Below are 13,642 nucleotides of genomic sequence, written 5' to 3' on the forward strand. Positions count from 1 at the left end.
AATATTCTCCCTTCGTTCAGACCGTGGAAAGTGACGCCATCTTTAAGGAGGCCAGTACACGTTCAGTTTTCCGTCAGTGTTGGGTAATTGTGTTGGGCAAATGTTTTGCAGCACTTCAGTGCGGGTAACAACATAACGAAAATAAGGAAAGTAGTCTCACAATTACATACATTGACTAATATTATATAAGACAACATGCATCAGTTATTTTTCAAGAACTATGAAAAAAAGATGAGATCATTTAAACCAGATCTGAAATCATGTTATTTTATATGGTCAACTCATACATATTAATTATTATACTACTACGATAAAATCTTTGCATTATTTATTAATGGTCAGCAATTCATATATTATATCCTTTTTGCATACTTGTATGTATAAATTAATATAAATACCACTACTTTGTTATAATATTTCTATATGAAATACACATATGTATGTATATGGTTATTATTAATTGTTACATTGAAATAATTGTAATATTTTCTTTGTAGGTAGTTCTCTATTAGCTTAAATACACTTTATTTAAATTTCTGTAATTAAATTATTTGGTTCAAATAATGCAAATTTTACATTTACAAATAATAAAACAACAAAACAAATAATTAATAATTACAATTGTAAATATTTGTGTCTTGGAGTGTTGGTTAGTATTATCTTTGGTATTTTCCGTACATCAGTCTGGTCACATATTTATTGTGAATCAGAACGACATTAACGAAAAATTAATTGGTTGCAAAACGGTAAAGAAAGGTGTCAGTAATTATAGCAGTTTTCACAAAAGACCATCCAATATTGCGGGGAGACTTCCATGCACACTCACAGTGTGTAGTTTGCGGTTAAAGTGAAAGTTTATTACGCCTAAAATCGAGTGAAAAACTGCGGCGCAGGCGAACAACTCCCAGTTTTTCTTCGTTTTTACTGTAGCCGAGTAGCAACAAAGGCAATGTCTTCGTTGTCTGCATCAGCTGAAAATGTGTCCACATTAGGAGTGGGCGGTGGTGGCCAGGACTCCAACTCACACCATGGCTCTGATGGCGGATCCAGTATGTGTCTGGAATTGGCGCTGGAGGGTGAGCGGCTCTGTAAGGCTGGCGATTGTCGTGCAGGCGTCGCCTTTTTTCAGGCAGCCATTCAGGCGGGTACGGATGATTTGCGGACACTTTCGGCCATATACTCACAGCTGGGCAACGCCTACTTCTATTTGGGCGACTACACCAAAGCCATGCAGTACCACAAGCACGACTTAACATTGGCTAAATCTATGAATGATAAACTGGGCGAGGCTAAATCTTCGGGAAATCTAGGCAACACACTTAAGGTTATGGGCCGGTTCGATGAAGCGGCCATCTGTTGCGAGCGCCACCTGACGTTGGCGCGGCAGTTGGGAGACCGATTATCAGAGGGTCGTGCGCTCTACAATTTAGGAAATGTTTACCACGCCAAAGGCAAGCATATGGGGCAGCGAAATCCAGGAAAATTCGGTGATGATGTGAAGGAGGCTCTGGGAAAAGCAGTGGAATTTTATCAGGAGAATCTAAAGCTAATGAGAGATTTGGGCGACCGTGGCGCGCAAGGACGCGCGTGCGGAAATTTGGGCAACACATACTACTTGCTTGGTGATTTCCAGGCCGCCATCGAGCATCATCAGGAGCGTCTTCGCATTGCCCGGGAATTTGGGGATCGCGCAGCCGAGCGGCGAGCCAACAGCAATCTTGGCAACTCACACATCTTTCTTGGCCAGTTCGAGGAGGCTGCCGAACACTACAAACGCACACTGGCGTTGGCTATCGAGTTGGGCGAACGTGAAGTAGAGGCGCAATCGTGCTACAGTTTGGGTAACACATATACGCTGCTCCATGAGTTCACTACAGCCATTGAATACCATCATCGACATTTGGCCATAGCCCAGGAACTGGGCGATCGAATCGGTGAGGCTCGTGCCTGCTGGTCATTGGGAAATGCCCATTCGGCCATTGGCAATCATGACAAGGCGCTCCAATTTGCTGAATCGCATCTGCAGCTAGCCAAGGAGCTACACGATCCTGTGGGCGAGAGCACAGCACGCGTTAATATTTCCGATTTAAGGAAACTGCTCGGTTTGCCCGAAGCTGTGCAGACGCCCACCGATGGTGAAGATCGTTCCAGCGCATCGGACCATTCGGCCAGCGGTCATCAATCAGACTGCTCGGAAAGCTCACAAGGACGTATGGTAAATAGCATAATGGGCTTTAAAATTTTGCCAAATTTGTATTTAATTATTTATAAGTATTATCGAAACCCATCAAATTTTTTTTTATTAAAGAAGTTCGTTAATACATAGTTATTATTATACAAAAATCACCTATAATTTTTACTTCACGCAGATTCGCGTGCGTCGCCAGAGCATGGAACAGCTGGATCTGATTAAGATAACTCCCGACGGCAAGCGTTTGCAGGAGGAGAAGAAACACAAAGCTGGCGGTGGCGGCGACACAAAACCCAAAGAGGATGACTTTTTCGAAATGCTCTCGCGTTCTCAGTCCAAGCGCATGGATGACCAGCGCTGCTCCATTAAAATTCAACGCACAGGAGCTGCACCTGCAGCTGCAGCGGTTGCCACAGGAGCCACACGCAAACCGCTGGTGCAGCAGAATTCGCTGTTTGCTGATCCCGGCAATTTGCCGGGCCTAAAGTCGCCAACATCGGCCACTCCCAGTGGTGCTCATGCGCCGCTGGCAAGGAGTGCCACCACCACGCAGCAACCGGACGATGCTTTTCTCGACATGCTTATGCGCTGTCAAGGCTCTAGACTGGAGGAACAGCGCTCGGAATTGCCACGACCAAATGTTACAATGGATGCGGAGGCACCGCAGCCGCAAGCGCCAGAGGCAGCCGCTGTGGGCGGTGGCCGCGGTCGTTCGGGTCGCGGCACAACCGTACCCGACGAGGATTTCTTCTCGCTCATCATGAAAGTACAGAGCGGTCGCATGGAGGATCAACGTGCAGCCATTCCTTTTGGCGGTTTCAACAACCTTCAGCGGAACAACAACAATAACAACAACAATGGCAGCAACAATGGAGACGCCTCTAAGTAAGGTCTGGCGTAGAGCCTGACTCTTACAATTTGTTATACGTACCATTTATATAAGCCATTGCCGGGCCTTTGCCCAGCAGCTAACAATGATTTTTGTGTAAAATCTAACTTAAGTTTTAGTAACTAATCCATAACCAAATAGTTTATGCAGCTCAACTTCCATTGGATGCATTCACAAGTCATCTAAAACCGAATGACTCACTCACTGGCATACTCGTACACTGGCTAGCTACTATATACAAATACATATACATATTCATATACATACAGTACATACACGTATACAATGCATACATAATACAGTACTCACTTAGTTGTTAAACAATCTGCACGCATGCTTTTTGAAATGACTCTGCACACATATTCGCATATCTTTTGAGTCTCCAAGGCCAATTTTAAAGATATTACATTTTTAATTGCATGTTAAGTAGCTTAAGCCAAATGTTTACATTCACTGCAATAGTTCAATTTGCTCAATATCTTAAACTTTTTTAAACTTACTGTCGCCCTAACACACCTAACATTTCGTTCATTTTAATATTATTGTATTTGTAAATGATATTTTTTTAAGTTATACAAATGTAAGTTTATACGCGCAAATCTTTGCTACTTTTGTGTTCTAAAACATCTGTCTCTTTATCCTTGACTAATTATGTATCTATCTTGTAAAATGGTTATGTTCGAAAAGGATACAATTTTGTACATTTTTCGCATGGGAAATTATTTTTATATTTTTGTTAAAAACCCCTCGAATGAATGAATGATCGAATGAAGCTCAGCCAGAAAGTTCAATTCAATAAGAAGAGATAATAGAATCTATATATAAAAATCTCAATTTTCTCATTTGAAAACAGGTCGATAATTATGCTAAATAAATGAACATTGGCTACCACATTTGAGATTAATGATTCATATTTCTCATAAGTAGATCTGAGGTCCAGTGATTCAAAAATTACTGAAAAATATGAAGAGTTATTGAAATATGTGAATATTAATTGGTATTCTTTAGTATTTACAAATAGTTTTGAGTAGTTTTTCAGGTATTCCCCAAAAATAAAGTGTTTGCTGACCTTAGCTTTCTATTTGCGTGTATAAACTTACAATTAGTTGAACTCTTTATACCTTGTATGTAAGGCTCGAACAATGAATGCCAATATCGCAAATGCATTTTCAAAAACTTTCCAATTGTATCTATGAGTATTGCATTTTCTATTGAAACCAATTATATCTATAACTCTAAGCAAATGTTGATTGAGAACAAAATTATACAAACAACTCACATTCTTGAGATATTAGCAGCGTGCGTTTTGGATACTTTATATCCAGCGGCACTTAGCATTAGCATACATATACACATACTACATAAATATACAAATGAATATACAAATAACTTTCTATATAGTTGTTACAAACACACACACACACACACTCCAAAACTTTTTGCCTAGGTGCGCGCAAATTTTGAAACTGAGAAGCGATCGATGTTTGGAAATGAAAAACTGAGTTGCATGTAATGAAGCCAAAATTTATTAATACATATATACATACTTGTACGTTTATGGATAATGATTATGATTATGATGATAATCAATTGTCGTCGCTGATAATATAATGTATTACAAGATATTAAAATCAAAACTGTTTTTGCTGACAAAAATGAAATAGCATTTATCTATTTTCAATTAATTGGTCGTTTTTAAAGCTTTATTCATAAATTAGTCGTCTTAGGGCCTAAAGAATTACATAAATATCTGGATCTGTGGGGGGTCGGTGCCCCCCTCTCGCGTATTCTAGTTGTAAACGTATTCTGTCTATTTACAAATTCATTTATATAACTTAGCAACAAGAACAGAAGACATCGAGCATGTCTACGCCTTTTCCGGCTTCAGACTCTCCGGTTCAGTGGACGGTGCCGTGCTTAGCACAAAGATGGGCGCAGAGTAGTCCAGAGGCTTGTCTCCACTGCCACCGCTTCCGCTGCCCTTACCCGCTGGATAAATGGGATACGCATAGTTATTGTGAATCACCTTGCGACGATTGCGCTTTAGCATCACATAGACCACGAAGACACTGACCAAAAAAGCCGAGCTGGTAGCCATAATGAACAGCACCAACTGAATGTGTTCGTCCTGTGCAGTTGCGGCCTGAGCCACTGGTGGCACGGCACTGCGATGCACGAAATGCGAGCGTGTGATGTCGGGCTTAAAGTGTCCGGAGGCTAGTTGGAAATCTCCTGCAGCAATGGCCGACTCAATGGCAAAGGCCATGTCCACCTTGGACTCATTGTGAAGTTCGAAGCGCACGATTAGCGATCCATCGAAGTTCTCCTGTACGCGCAGGTTCTCTACCGCATCACCCAAGAGCTGGTGCAGTTCATCGCGAATGGTGTCGTAAACATTCCTCACTCCCCTCGCACTGCTGTTGCTCATGTGTAGTTCAACGGCGACGGACTCGATCGGCACATGATTGCAATGCTTGTCGCCTTGGCCAAACATGTGGGTTGCGTCCAATTGATTACCCGCAGCGTCTACACACCAACAGGACCGTCCGTTGCACTGCAGAGGACGGAAAGCACCTTGTGCATCGCAACTAACTGGGAAAGTGGCAGTCGCAGCCAAGGCCCGGCAGCGTGTAGTTTTCAGTTGCATGGGCTTCAGGTGGGCTGCCTCCAGCACGCTCAGCTTTGAGTCCAACAGCGAGTTGGCAAGCTCTAGAACGCGTTCCGTCACCGATGTGTCGGCCGCGCTGGCCGTTGACGGAACCATACGCACAGATGCCACTTCCTCGAAGTCCAGTTCACTGGACAGCTCCGCATCCACATCATTGAGAAGTGTCATCTGGCGTATGAGCTCCTCCATGAGCGGGTCTCCCACATCGAAGTTCTTCCGGTTTCGCCCCTGACGACTGTTACATGTGGGCTCAATATCTCGCGTGAGTGTGCCCTTGAGTGGTGCGCCCTTCTTGTCAGCGCACCAACAAACACCATACGGAGTGGGCAGAGAGTCCTCAGGTGCAGCAGATAAGGCGCGACTAATAATCTCAGTGCGTTTGGTGTTAACCAATGCAGGCTGCTTTCCCAAACATTGCACTGGGGACCAGTGGCCAGTAATAGGATCACAGCGAGGTTGGAACCACACGGAGGAGTGGCCCGTCCGTTGGGCAGCCAGACCGTTCTTAAGTTTAAGTCGTTCACATTGGGTAAGTGCTGGAGAGAGGGGTAAGAGAAACGTTGAATGATTAATGAACTTTCCAGTAAAGTTTAAGGTTTAGAACTCACCTGGACACACGGAGTTGCAGGCCAGTTCATTATGGAATAAATTCTTTGTTTGACAAGTGGCGGCATCGGCATCGATGGCTACCGCGACACACTTATTAGCCTTGGGGCTGAAGCGATATCGTGTTGAATTATGTTCAGATTTTTCGTTAGCCACACACACATTATCCATGGACTCGAAGCAAACGTCGCGGGTCTTTGTACAACAAACTCCCCTATTGCTAACTGGATTTAATTGACAGGAGTGCGTAGTGGGACATGCTTCGTGTTCATTATGGGGACCACAACTGACATCTAGATCCCCCTGCTGCAGCGGACTACCTTCGGGACAGACCGAAGCACGTCTTGGCACACAGATGGGCATCTTTGGACAAGGACTATCCACGCATTCCACGTTGATCAGTTGACACTCCTCGTCCCCGGCGCAGCTCAGTTCATCGCAAAAGTTACGACACTCACAGCTCGGACAGCCATTGGCATCCATTTTGAAGCCGCTCTCACAGGTCAGGTTGCAGCTTTGCTTTGGGCATTCATAGCTGGAGTTCTCCAAGCATTTTGGTGAGTTTCCTTTAACGCGGGACCCAGCAAGTTCGCGACCCTGCGCATCTACACACCAGCAGCGTCCATCGGGAGCACACTGGACCTCCTCCCATTTGCCTGTCTGAGGATCACATTGGGCAATATGCATTTGGCGTGCCGGGATTCCAAGCTCAGAGCTTTGATGCATCTGTATTGCCTGCAGGTGCTGACAGGCGGTCTTCAGCTGCGGTTCCACGCATTGCGTGCCACATCCATTTGAGCAACAACGTCGAGCGCCCTCACAGTGCGTATCCGTGCGACACTCATATGCACAGGTATTCGCGTCCAAGTTATCTGGACCAGGTGGCACCAAGTAAGGACACTGCCCGGGCTTACGTGGTAAGCATGCCGGTACTGGTGGGCAGTATTCCTCATCACAAGAAACGTCCACTATGCGACATTCCTTTCCGTCGCCGCAGCTGACGCCTTCACAGGGATCGCGACATTGACAGGCCGGACAGCGTGTGTGTGGGTCTAGGGCAAAACCGTATTCACAGCCCATACGGCAGGTGAGATCCAGGCAGTCTACCTCGTCGCGCAGCTGCCGGCAACTTTCGTCGGTCACGTTAAAGCCACGTGATCGAGGAATTTCTGTGCCAAAGCTATCGACGCACCAGCACTCCTCCACCTCCATTTCGATGAGGTCATCTTCAGTCGTGGGTCGCTTGGATGCGGATGCCACTTTCTTGAAATCCGTCTCAAACAGTTGTCCCAGACTCTGCTGCCGTTCAGCGCCAATGTCAATGACCTTGGCACTACGTCCCATTATAGGAGCCGCCAGTGCAACCTTCAGTGCACTGTCATCAACACGATAGAGCTTTAGACGCTCCACATCCCGACGAGTACGCTGTGAAACTGGAGCAGCGCTGCTCAGCAGCATGCGCATCCTTCGAATAGTATTCTCCTCTAGAATTTTTCGCTGTTCCGAACGGGTGACACGGATCTTGCGCAAAGTGCACTGACGCTCTTTATAGTCACCATCATCGGTGCAGCGGGGCGCAGGTACAGCTAGTTGCATACCCTCCTCCGTACCCTCCATGCGCTCCGAGAAGTCCCGCAGGTACTCGCACACTGGTAAAAGAGAAGAGAACAGGGATTAGGCCAAATAGATTATTTCAAATATATCATATATAATATTAATATCATATTTTGAAACATCGGAATATTATGATACAGAGATGGACCTATGTGGTTTGTAATAAACTTGGTCTGGGTATGGTTTGCTGTCCCTAGCTGTTATGGTTTAACAATTTTTTTTGTTCATGCGAACGATTCAGCTAGTTTGATAGATTGATCTAGTTATGGTGATCGTATGATGTTAACTCCTTTTTCTGCCTGTGAAATACATTTGGCATTCTAGTCTGCCTTTGTCTGCTTCTGGTACAGAGAACAGAAAAATCCGTCGAATCGAATTTCGATTGACTAATAGATCGGAAATCATGCTAAGGTGGTGTTACTGCTAATTCTCTCATTCTACTCACTTGTTTGCTGACGCGTGGTCTGCTCTTCTGTTGGTGTGCTCTGCTCCGGCAGTGGACAGCACACGCTCTCCGCCTCGCGATGAAGTTTGGTGCACTTATACTGCTCCGGGCACATAATCCGGTTGCTCATAGAACGACCCTGTTTGACTTCCGGCTCTGGTTCGAAGAATGCAGTGGGCTGAAAGGCGCGACTCTGTCGCTCCTCAAAACAATACATGACTTCGCCAGTGACTGTGTCTGACAATGGGGTGCCCACATCGCAGGGATTGGAGTAGACCAAATCTGGTTTGCAGACAGGCCAGGAGGCGCATAGCGCTGAGCCGGACTCGCAAAGAGGATCGCTGGCTACCTCGCAGTGTGAGCCAATGGCGCACTTAAAACCCTCACAAGGTTCGGAGCATTCGCAGGTGGGGCAGCCATTGTGATCGTTCTGGAAATAGTTTGGAAATAAATGATGAAGAACTGAAGTGGGCGGTGCATCATTTGGCAGAGACTCACTTTAAAGCCATATTCGCAGACGGCGGCACAAATGTTCGTATCGCATTGTTCCGTGTGAAAGCTGCGGGCGTAGGAGCGACTGATCATGTTCTCCCAGCCATCGCAGTTTACATTGTTGGCCGCACCCATTGTCTCCTTGATTTTATGCCCTGTGCGCGGATCAACGCACCAGCAGACCAAACCGTTTCGGGAACATTGCCTAGGTGAGAACTGTCCACCGGGTCCGTTGCACTCAGGCACGTAGCCGCGTCCTTCACGCTCGTTTATGGACAACACATCGGCGAGAGCGCGTGCCTGATGACAACCCGTAACGTTGCTTGGCTGCTGGCAGTTGAATTGACAGCCCTTGGTGTGGCAGCACTTCTCCATATTCCGGCACTCCAGATCGTGACTGCAGGGCGTGCCGCACATGTAGCCCGTGCGTTCGCTGTACTCGGCCTTATCAGGTGCCGGGCAAAGCCCAGGCTTCTGGAAAGTCAATGCACTGGGACAACACACGCCATAGTCATTGCCAGACTCGATCATGCACTGGTAGAGTGGGGGACATTGGGGCTTGCCCGCCTCGAGGCCACACAAAAATGGACGCACGCTATCGTCGATGGCCAGCGGAAGACCAGCAGGGCAATAATTGGCTAGCGAGCGCGCTTTCTTGCAAGTGGGTATTGGTGGACACGGCTCCGATTTGCAATTGACATCCTGTAGCTGGCAGGACTGGCCGCGTGGACACTCCAGACCATCGCAAGGGTCACGACAGCGACAAACCGAGCAGCCTGTCTCGGCATCTCGTGCAAAGCCCGATGGGCAAAACATGCGGCAAGCTGAAGCGGTACAGTGCTTGGGCTCCTCACAGATTACAGCCGTACGATTTGTTCTCCTTGTTCCAGGCAACTCCACACCATACTCATCAATGCACCAGCAATCCTCCCCGGCGCGTTCATTGCTACACTGAATTGGCTCAAACTCTCCACCTTTGTTACAACGTGGAATGCGAATCGATTTCGAATTTTGCAGAGCCTTCGATCTGCGCGTCTCCGAACGTCGCAGATGCTGACAGGCTGTGAGATTTGCTGTTCAAGAGAGACATAGAGAGGGAGAGAGGTTAGAAAGGTGACATACTTTCATGTTATTCAACTGCAGGTGATGAAGAAAAAACCCACACACTGCTCGTATAGTAAATTATAGACCTCAGAGCTACGTCAATTTCACTTTTCGAAACGTGCGCGAATTTCATAAAAAATAACGCTAACAAATTGAAATTAAAATAAACACAAATGGCCGGACATTGTTGTTATTTTTATGACTGTGTTTGCTGCTCGCTGATGACCATGCGAACGGGCTCGTCTCAGGGCCAGTCAGCCAGCAAGTTTGGCCGATTGCGCGCTTTGCATGCGAATTGTGTTTCGTTGGCGTACGCGGCGTATGCGCAATTTGACTTAGGTTGGCGTGCCATTTTGAATTGGTGCTCCTCTCTGCTACATTCTGTCCCATTAGTCGTGCTCATTGTCTAAACTACACACTTCATGCATCGCTGATTACGTAACAGCGCCAGGCCTCCCCCCAGCCCCTCTTTCAAGTAGATATGTATAAAGATGAGCGCGTGATTAAAGCGTGAGCACTAGGCAGTAAGCCATCAGATTGGGAAGAAAGTCTTAATCCTGAACGTTCAGCGTTCTATATTCAAACAAGCTCTCGGATGAATTTAGTTGTCAAAAAAGGACAAACAGTTTCAAGAATTACGGGAGTTATGAAAAATCAGCAAAAGCGGATGGGCTGTGCATAAGGACTTATCACACTTTAAGAATTCTAGATCTCACTTATTTACATCTTTGCGTTTATATAGCCGAGAGGATTGCTTTATCGACCTGTCTTGTCATACCAATCCAGTAAATGAACCCCATCTGGGTGTATATAAACAATCTAGTTTATTAAAATATCTGCAATACTTAATATCAATTTAAAGTTTAAATTGGAAATAAGAAAGAGAAAGGTTGATGTCTTTCACTCAATGGCTTGTCCTTTTCCGAAATTTAAAGTACTTGCATACCCACATTGGAGACCAACTGCCCTTTCTCCAAAGATCATTGCGTTCATAGAGATAGACTGTTCAATCCCCTCAAGAATATACATATATGATATATAGAATGACAATAATAAACGCTTTGCCTTTATGGTATAGTTTTTACTAAAATATTTGTGTAATTTAAGAAAGTATGAATTGATTTGCCTTTGAGGTTTAAGCTGTTCCACTTCCACTTTATAATTATTGATAAAATATTTTCACCCAAAATATGTAATTGGTAGAAAATTCTGCATTTCTACTTTCATTTGTTAGATTAGATTTTAATGCTAATATTAGTCTTTGTTCAATGTTATTATATTAATACAGCTTTAACGATATTGTATATGTATATATGTACGAGTATATATCACGTGGCCATCTCTAATTATAAAGGCAATTTTTGATTTCGCAAAACGAGCGACGCGCTCATTGCGCTTCGTCAGCTTTTTAACGGCCTCTGCCTTTCGTTGATGTTTGCTGGTCAACAGACAGCAGACAACAAGACCTACCAGTCTCTACGACGTAATGCAGTTTTAATGCACTTTCGATACGCACATTAGCTGGGCATCAACTTATGCAATTGACCAATTCATTAGACATGGTCGAAATTAATGAAGTGTTCGTCCCAATTTTGTGGAAAAAGCTTGACAGTTTGGCGTTAATTTCGAAGATTAATCATTTGACCTTATAGTATTTGAGCGCGGACTACGACACATGTGTGACGCACCAGCATGACAACGTCACAGCTGTGCAATCACATCCGCTTCAATTTCGGCTTTTAAAATACACACGACACACGAAAAGAGACTTTTTTACTTACTACAATAATGTTCGATGTCTGTTTTTGTTTGTTTATTTATCTCCTTTTCGCTAGAAATTAAATGAAAGTTTTTATGTGCAGACCATAAATTTTTGGTCAAATGAAAATGGCTTTCGGTTTTCAGAAAATAACAGCAGCGACAGTAACAGTAATAGCAATAGCAAAAGTAGCAGCAGCAGCATTAATTTATGAATGAAACAAAAACAAAAGTTTCTTGTCAAGTCAAGAGTCGGGCATAAAACCAATTAAGGCGGCCAATAATGAAAATAATGAGTGGTGCTAGCAATAACAAAACAGTGGCAGCAACAGCACCAGCGGCAACAATAATAATAAAAAAAAAAAAAACAACATTGCTGGCAACAATAACAACCGCAGCACGTTTCTAGGCAAGCGAAATCAAGTTTGTCGCTTAAGTCTTTCGTTTTGCTGTAACAACAACAGCACGCAAAACCGTAACGAAAACGAAATCAAAGCTGCACGAAGACACGGCTCATAGGTTGGGTGCACAACTTCTAGCCGAGTACATGAGCGGGGGCAAGAAATGGAGGCGGCGGCTGTGACCGACTGACACAGTGTCGCAGTTGGAGTTTGCGTTGAGTTGAGTTGAGTTTGAAGTTGATGGGGTTTCTTTTGATACGTTGTTGCATGCATTTGCTTTACATATACATACGAGCATATACACAGATACATGCATGTGTTTAACGGCTTTTGGCGTGCCTGTGGTGCCTCAAGTTCGATCCAAGTTCGTGCAGCTAGTCTTTTATTTTGCCCATGGCTAAGCGTTTTTTAATGACTTCTCTTGCTGTGCCTAGTTGCTTTATTTTTAGCGCCTCATAATTCTCGTTCTACACACGAATTTGTTCCCATTTGTGGCCAAATTTCGACAGCGTGCGAAGGCTTGCAATTAAAATCGAATGGAGCCACACTCACGCTAATTACGGTTTGAGCATTGCATGCCGCCAATATATACGTATACACATACATATATATTTTTGGACTTGCAGTTGTTCCACATATCTCGCCAAGTTCGTTGACTTGAAGAATATGGTTCCAAAAATACGCGCCACAAGACAGATTTCACCAATGTGTACTCGTATGTGTGTTTGTTTGTGTGCGTTCGTTTTGGGCCACAAGAAGTCAACGACACTTGGCATGTGCGTGTGAATGTGCGTGTGCTTGTGCCACTCATGTTGCAGCCTCCCTTCTTCATCATTACGATCATCATCATTACTCACCATTCGCACGTTTTGCTGCAACACCGTCGAGCAGCAGCCCAGGCAGCAATACCAACAACAACAATACTGTGCCCGAAAACAATTTCAGCCAACGTTGATCATAGTGCGCCATATTCAGGCTCTGGCATCAACAAATTTCCTGTCGCGCTTTGGAGTTTTCGGTCGCTGCAAAGAGAGATAGAGATATAAATAAATGTTTGCACATGAGTAATGTATATTTTGTAAATTTCTTCTCGAGTTAAAATTTAAAATTCAAGCTCACTGTGGAATAAATAAATTAAAAAATTGATTTTTTGACATAGTGGTAGTATTAAACGGTAAATATCTTAATTAAATATATTTCGCATAATGAGTTCAAAGAAATGCCATTGAAATTGAAGTTTGAAAATTTGAGTTAAAGAGTAGGGTTATTAAATATTTTCCATACAGGAATGTTCAACTAATCCGATTTTATTCTTAAAACAATTCCATTGTTAATTTATTATATATTATAAGTACTTCCCAATTAAACTTATATGCTGATATGGGAACATATTGTTTTAAGTAAATATTTCCATTATTTGATTGACACTCAATTATATGAAAGTATCCTGATCAGTCATTTCTGTTAGCTATCT

The 13,642-nt window shown here is 44.1% G+C and overlaps 2 protein-coding genes across 2 annotated transcripts; one reads left to right on the top strand and one right to left on the bottom strand.

Moving 5' to 3' along the window:
• The first annotated feature begins 722 nt into the window (after nucleotides 1-722).
• Nucleotides 723-4,770, top strand: LOC115620660 (G-protein-signaling modulator 2). The gene is made up of 2 exons (XM_030514011.1): nucleotides 723-2,215; nucleotides 2,370-4,770. The coding sequence occupies exons 1-2, from the start codon at nucleotides 950-952 to the stop codon at nucleotides 3,078-3,080; spliced, it is 1,977 nt and encodes a 658-aa protein (XP_030369871.1). The 5' UTR covers nucleotides 723-949; the 3' UTR covers nucleotides 3,081-4,770.
• Nucleotides 4,771-4,947: 177 nt separating this feature from the next.
• On the bottom strand, nucleotides 4,948-13,179 carry LOC115620335. Its single transcript, XM_030513532.1, has 5 exons — nucleotides 13,026-13,179; nucleotides 8,912-9,978; nucleotides 8,414-8,843; nucleotides 6,357-8,003; nucleotides 4,948-6,284 (listed from the first exon to the last, which is right to left on the bottom strand). The coding sequence occupies exons 1-5, from the start codon at nucleotides 13,135-13,137 to the stop codon at nucleotides 4,948-4,950; spliced, it is 4,593 nt and encodes a 1,530-aa protein (XP_030369392.1). The 5' UTR covers nucleotides 13,138-13,179.
• Between the last annotated feature and the right edge of the window lie 463 nt (nucleotides 13,180-13,642).

The sequence above is a fragment of the Scaptodrosophila lebanonensis genome, unplaced genomic scaffold (genome assembly GCF_003285725.1).
Source record: "Scaptodrosophila lebanonensis strain 11010-0011.00,11010-0021.00 unplaced genomic scaffold, SlebRS2 tig00000024-arrow-pilon, whole genome shotgun sequence".
NCBI lineage: Eukaryota > Metazoa > Arthropoda > Insecta > Diptera > Drosophilidae > Scaptodrosophila > Scaptodrosophila lebanonensis.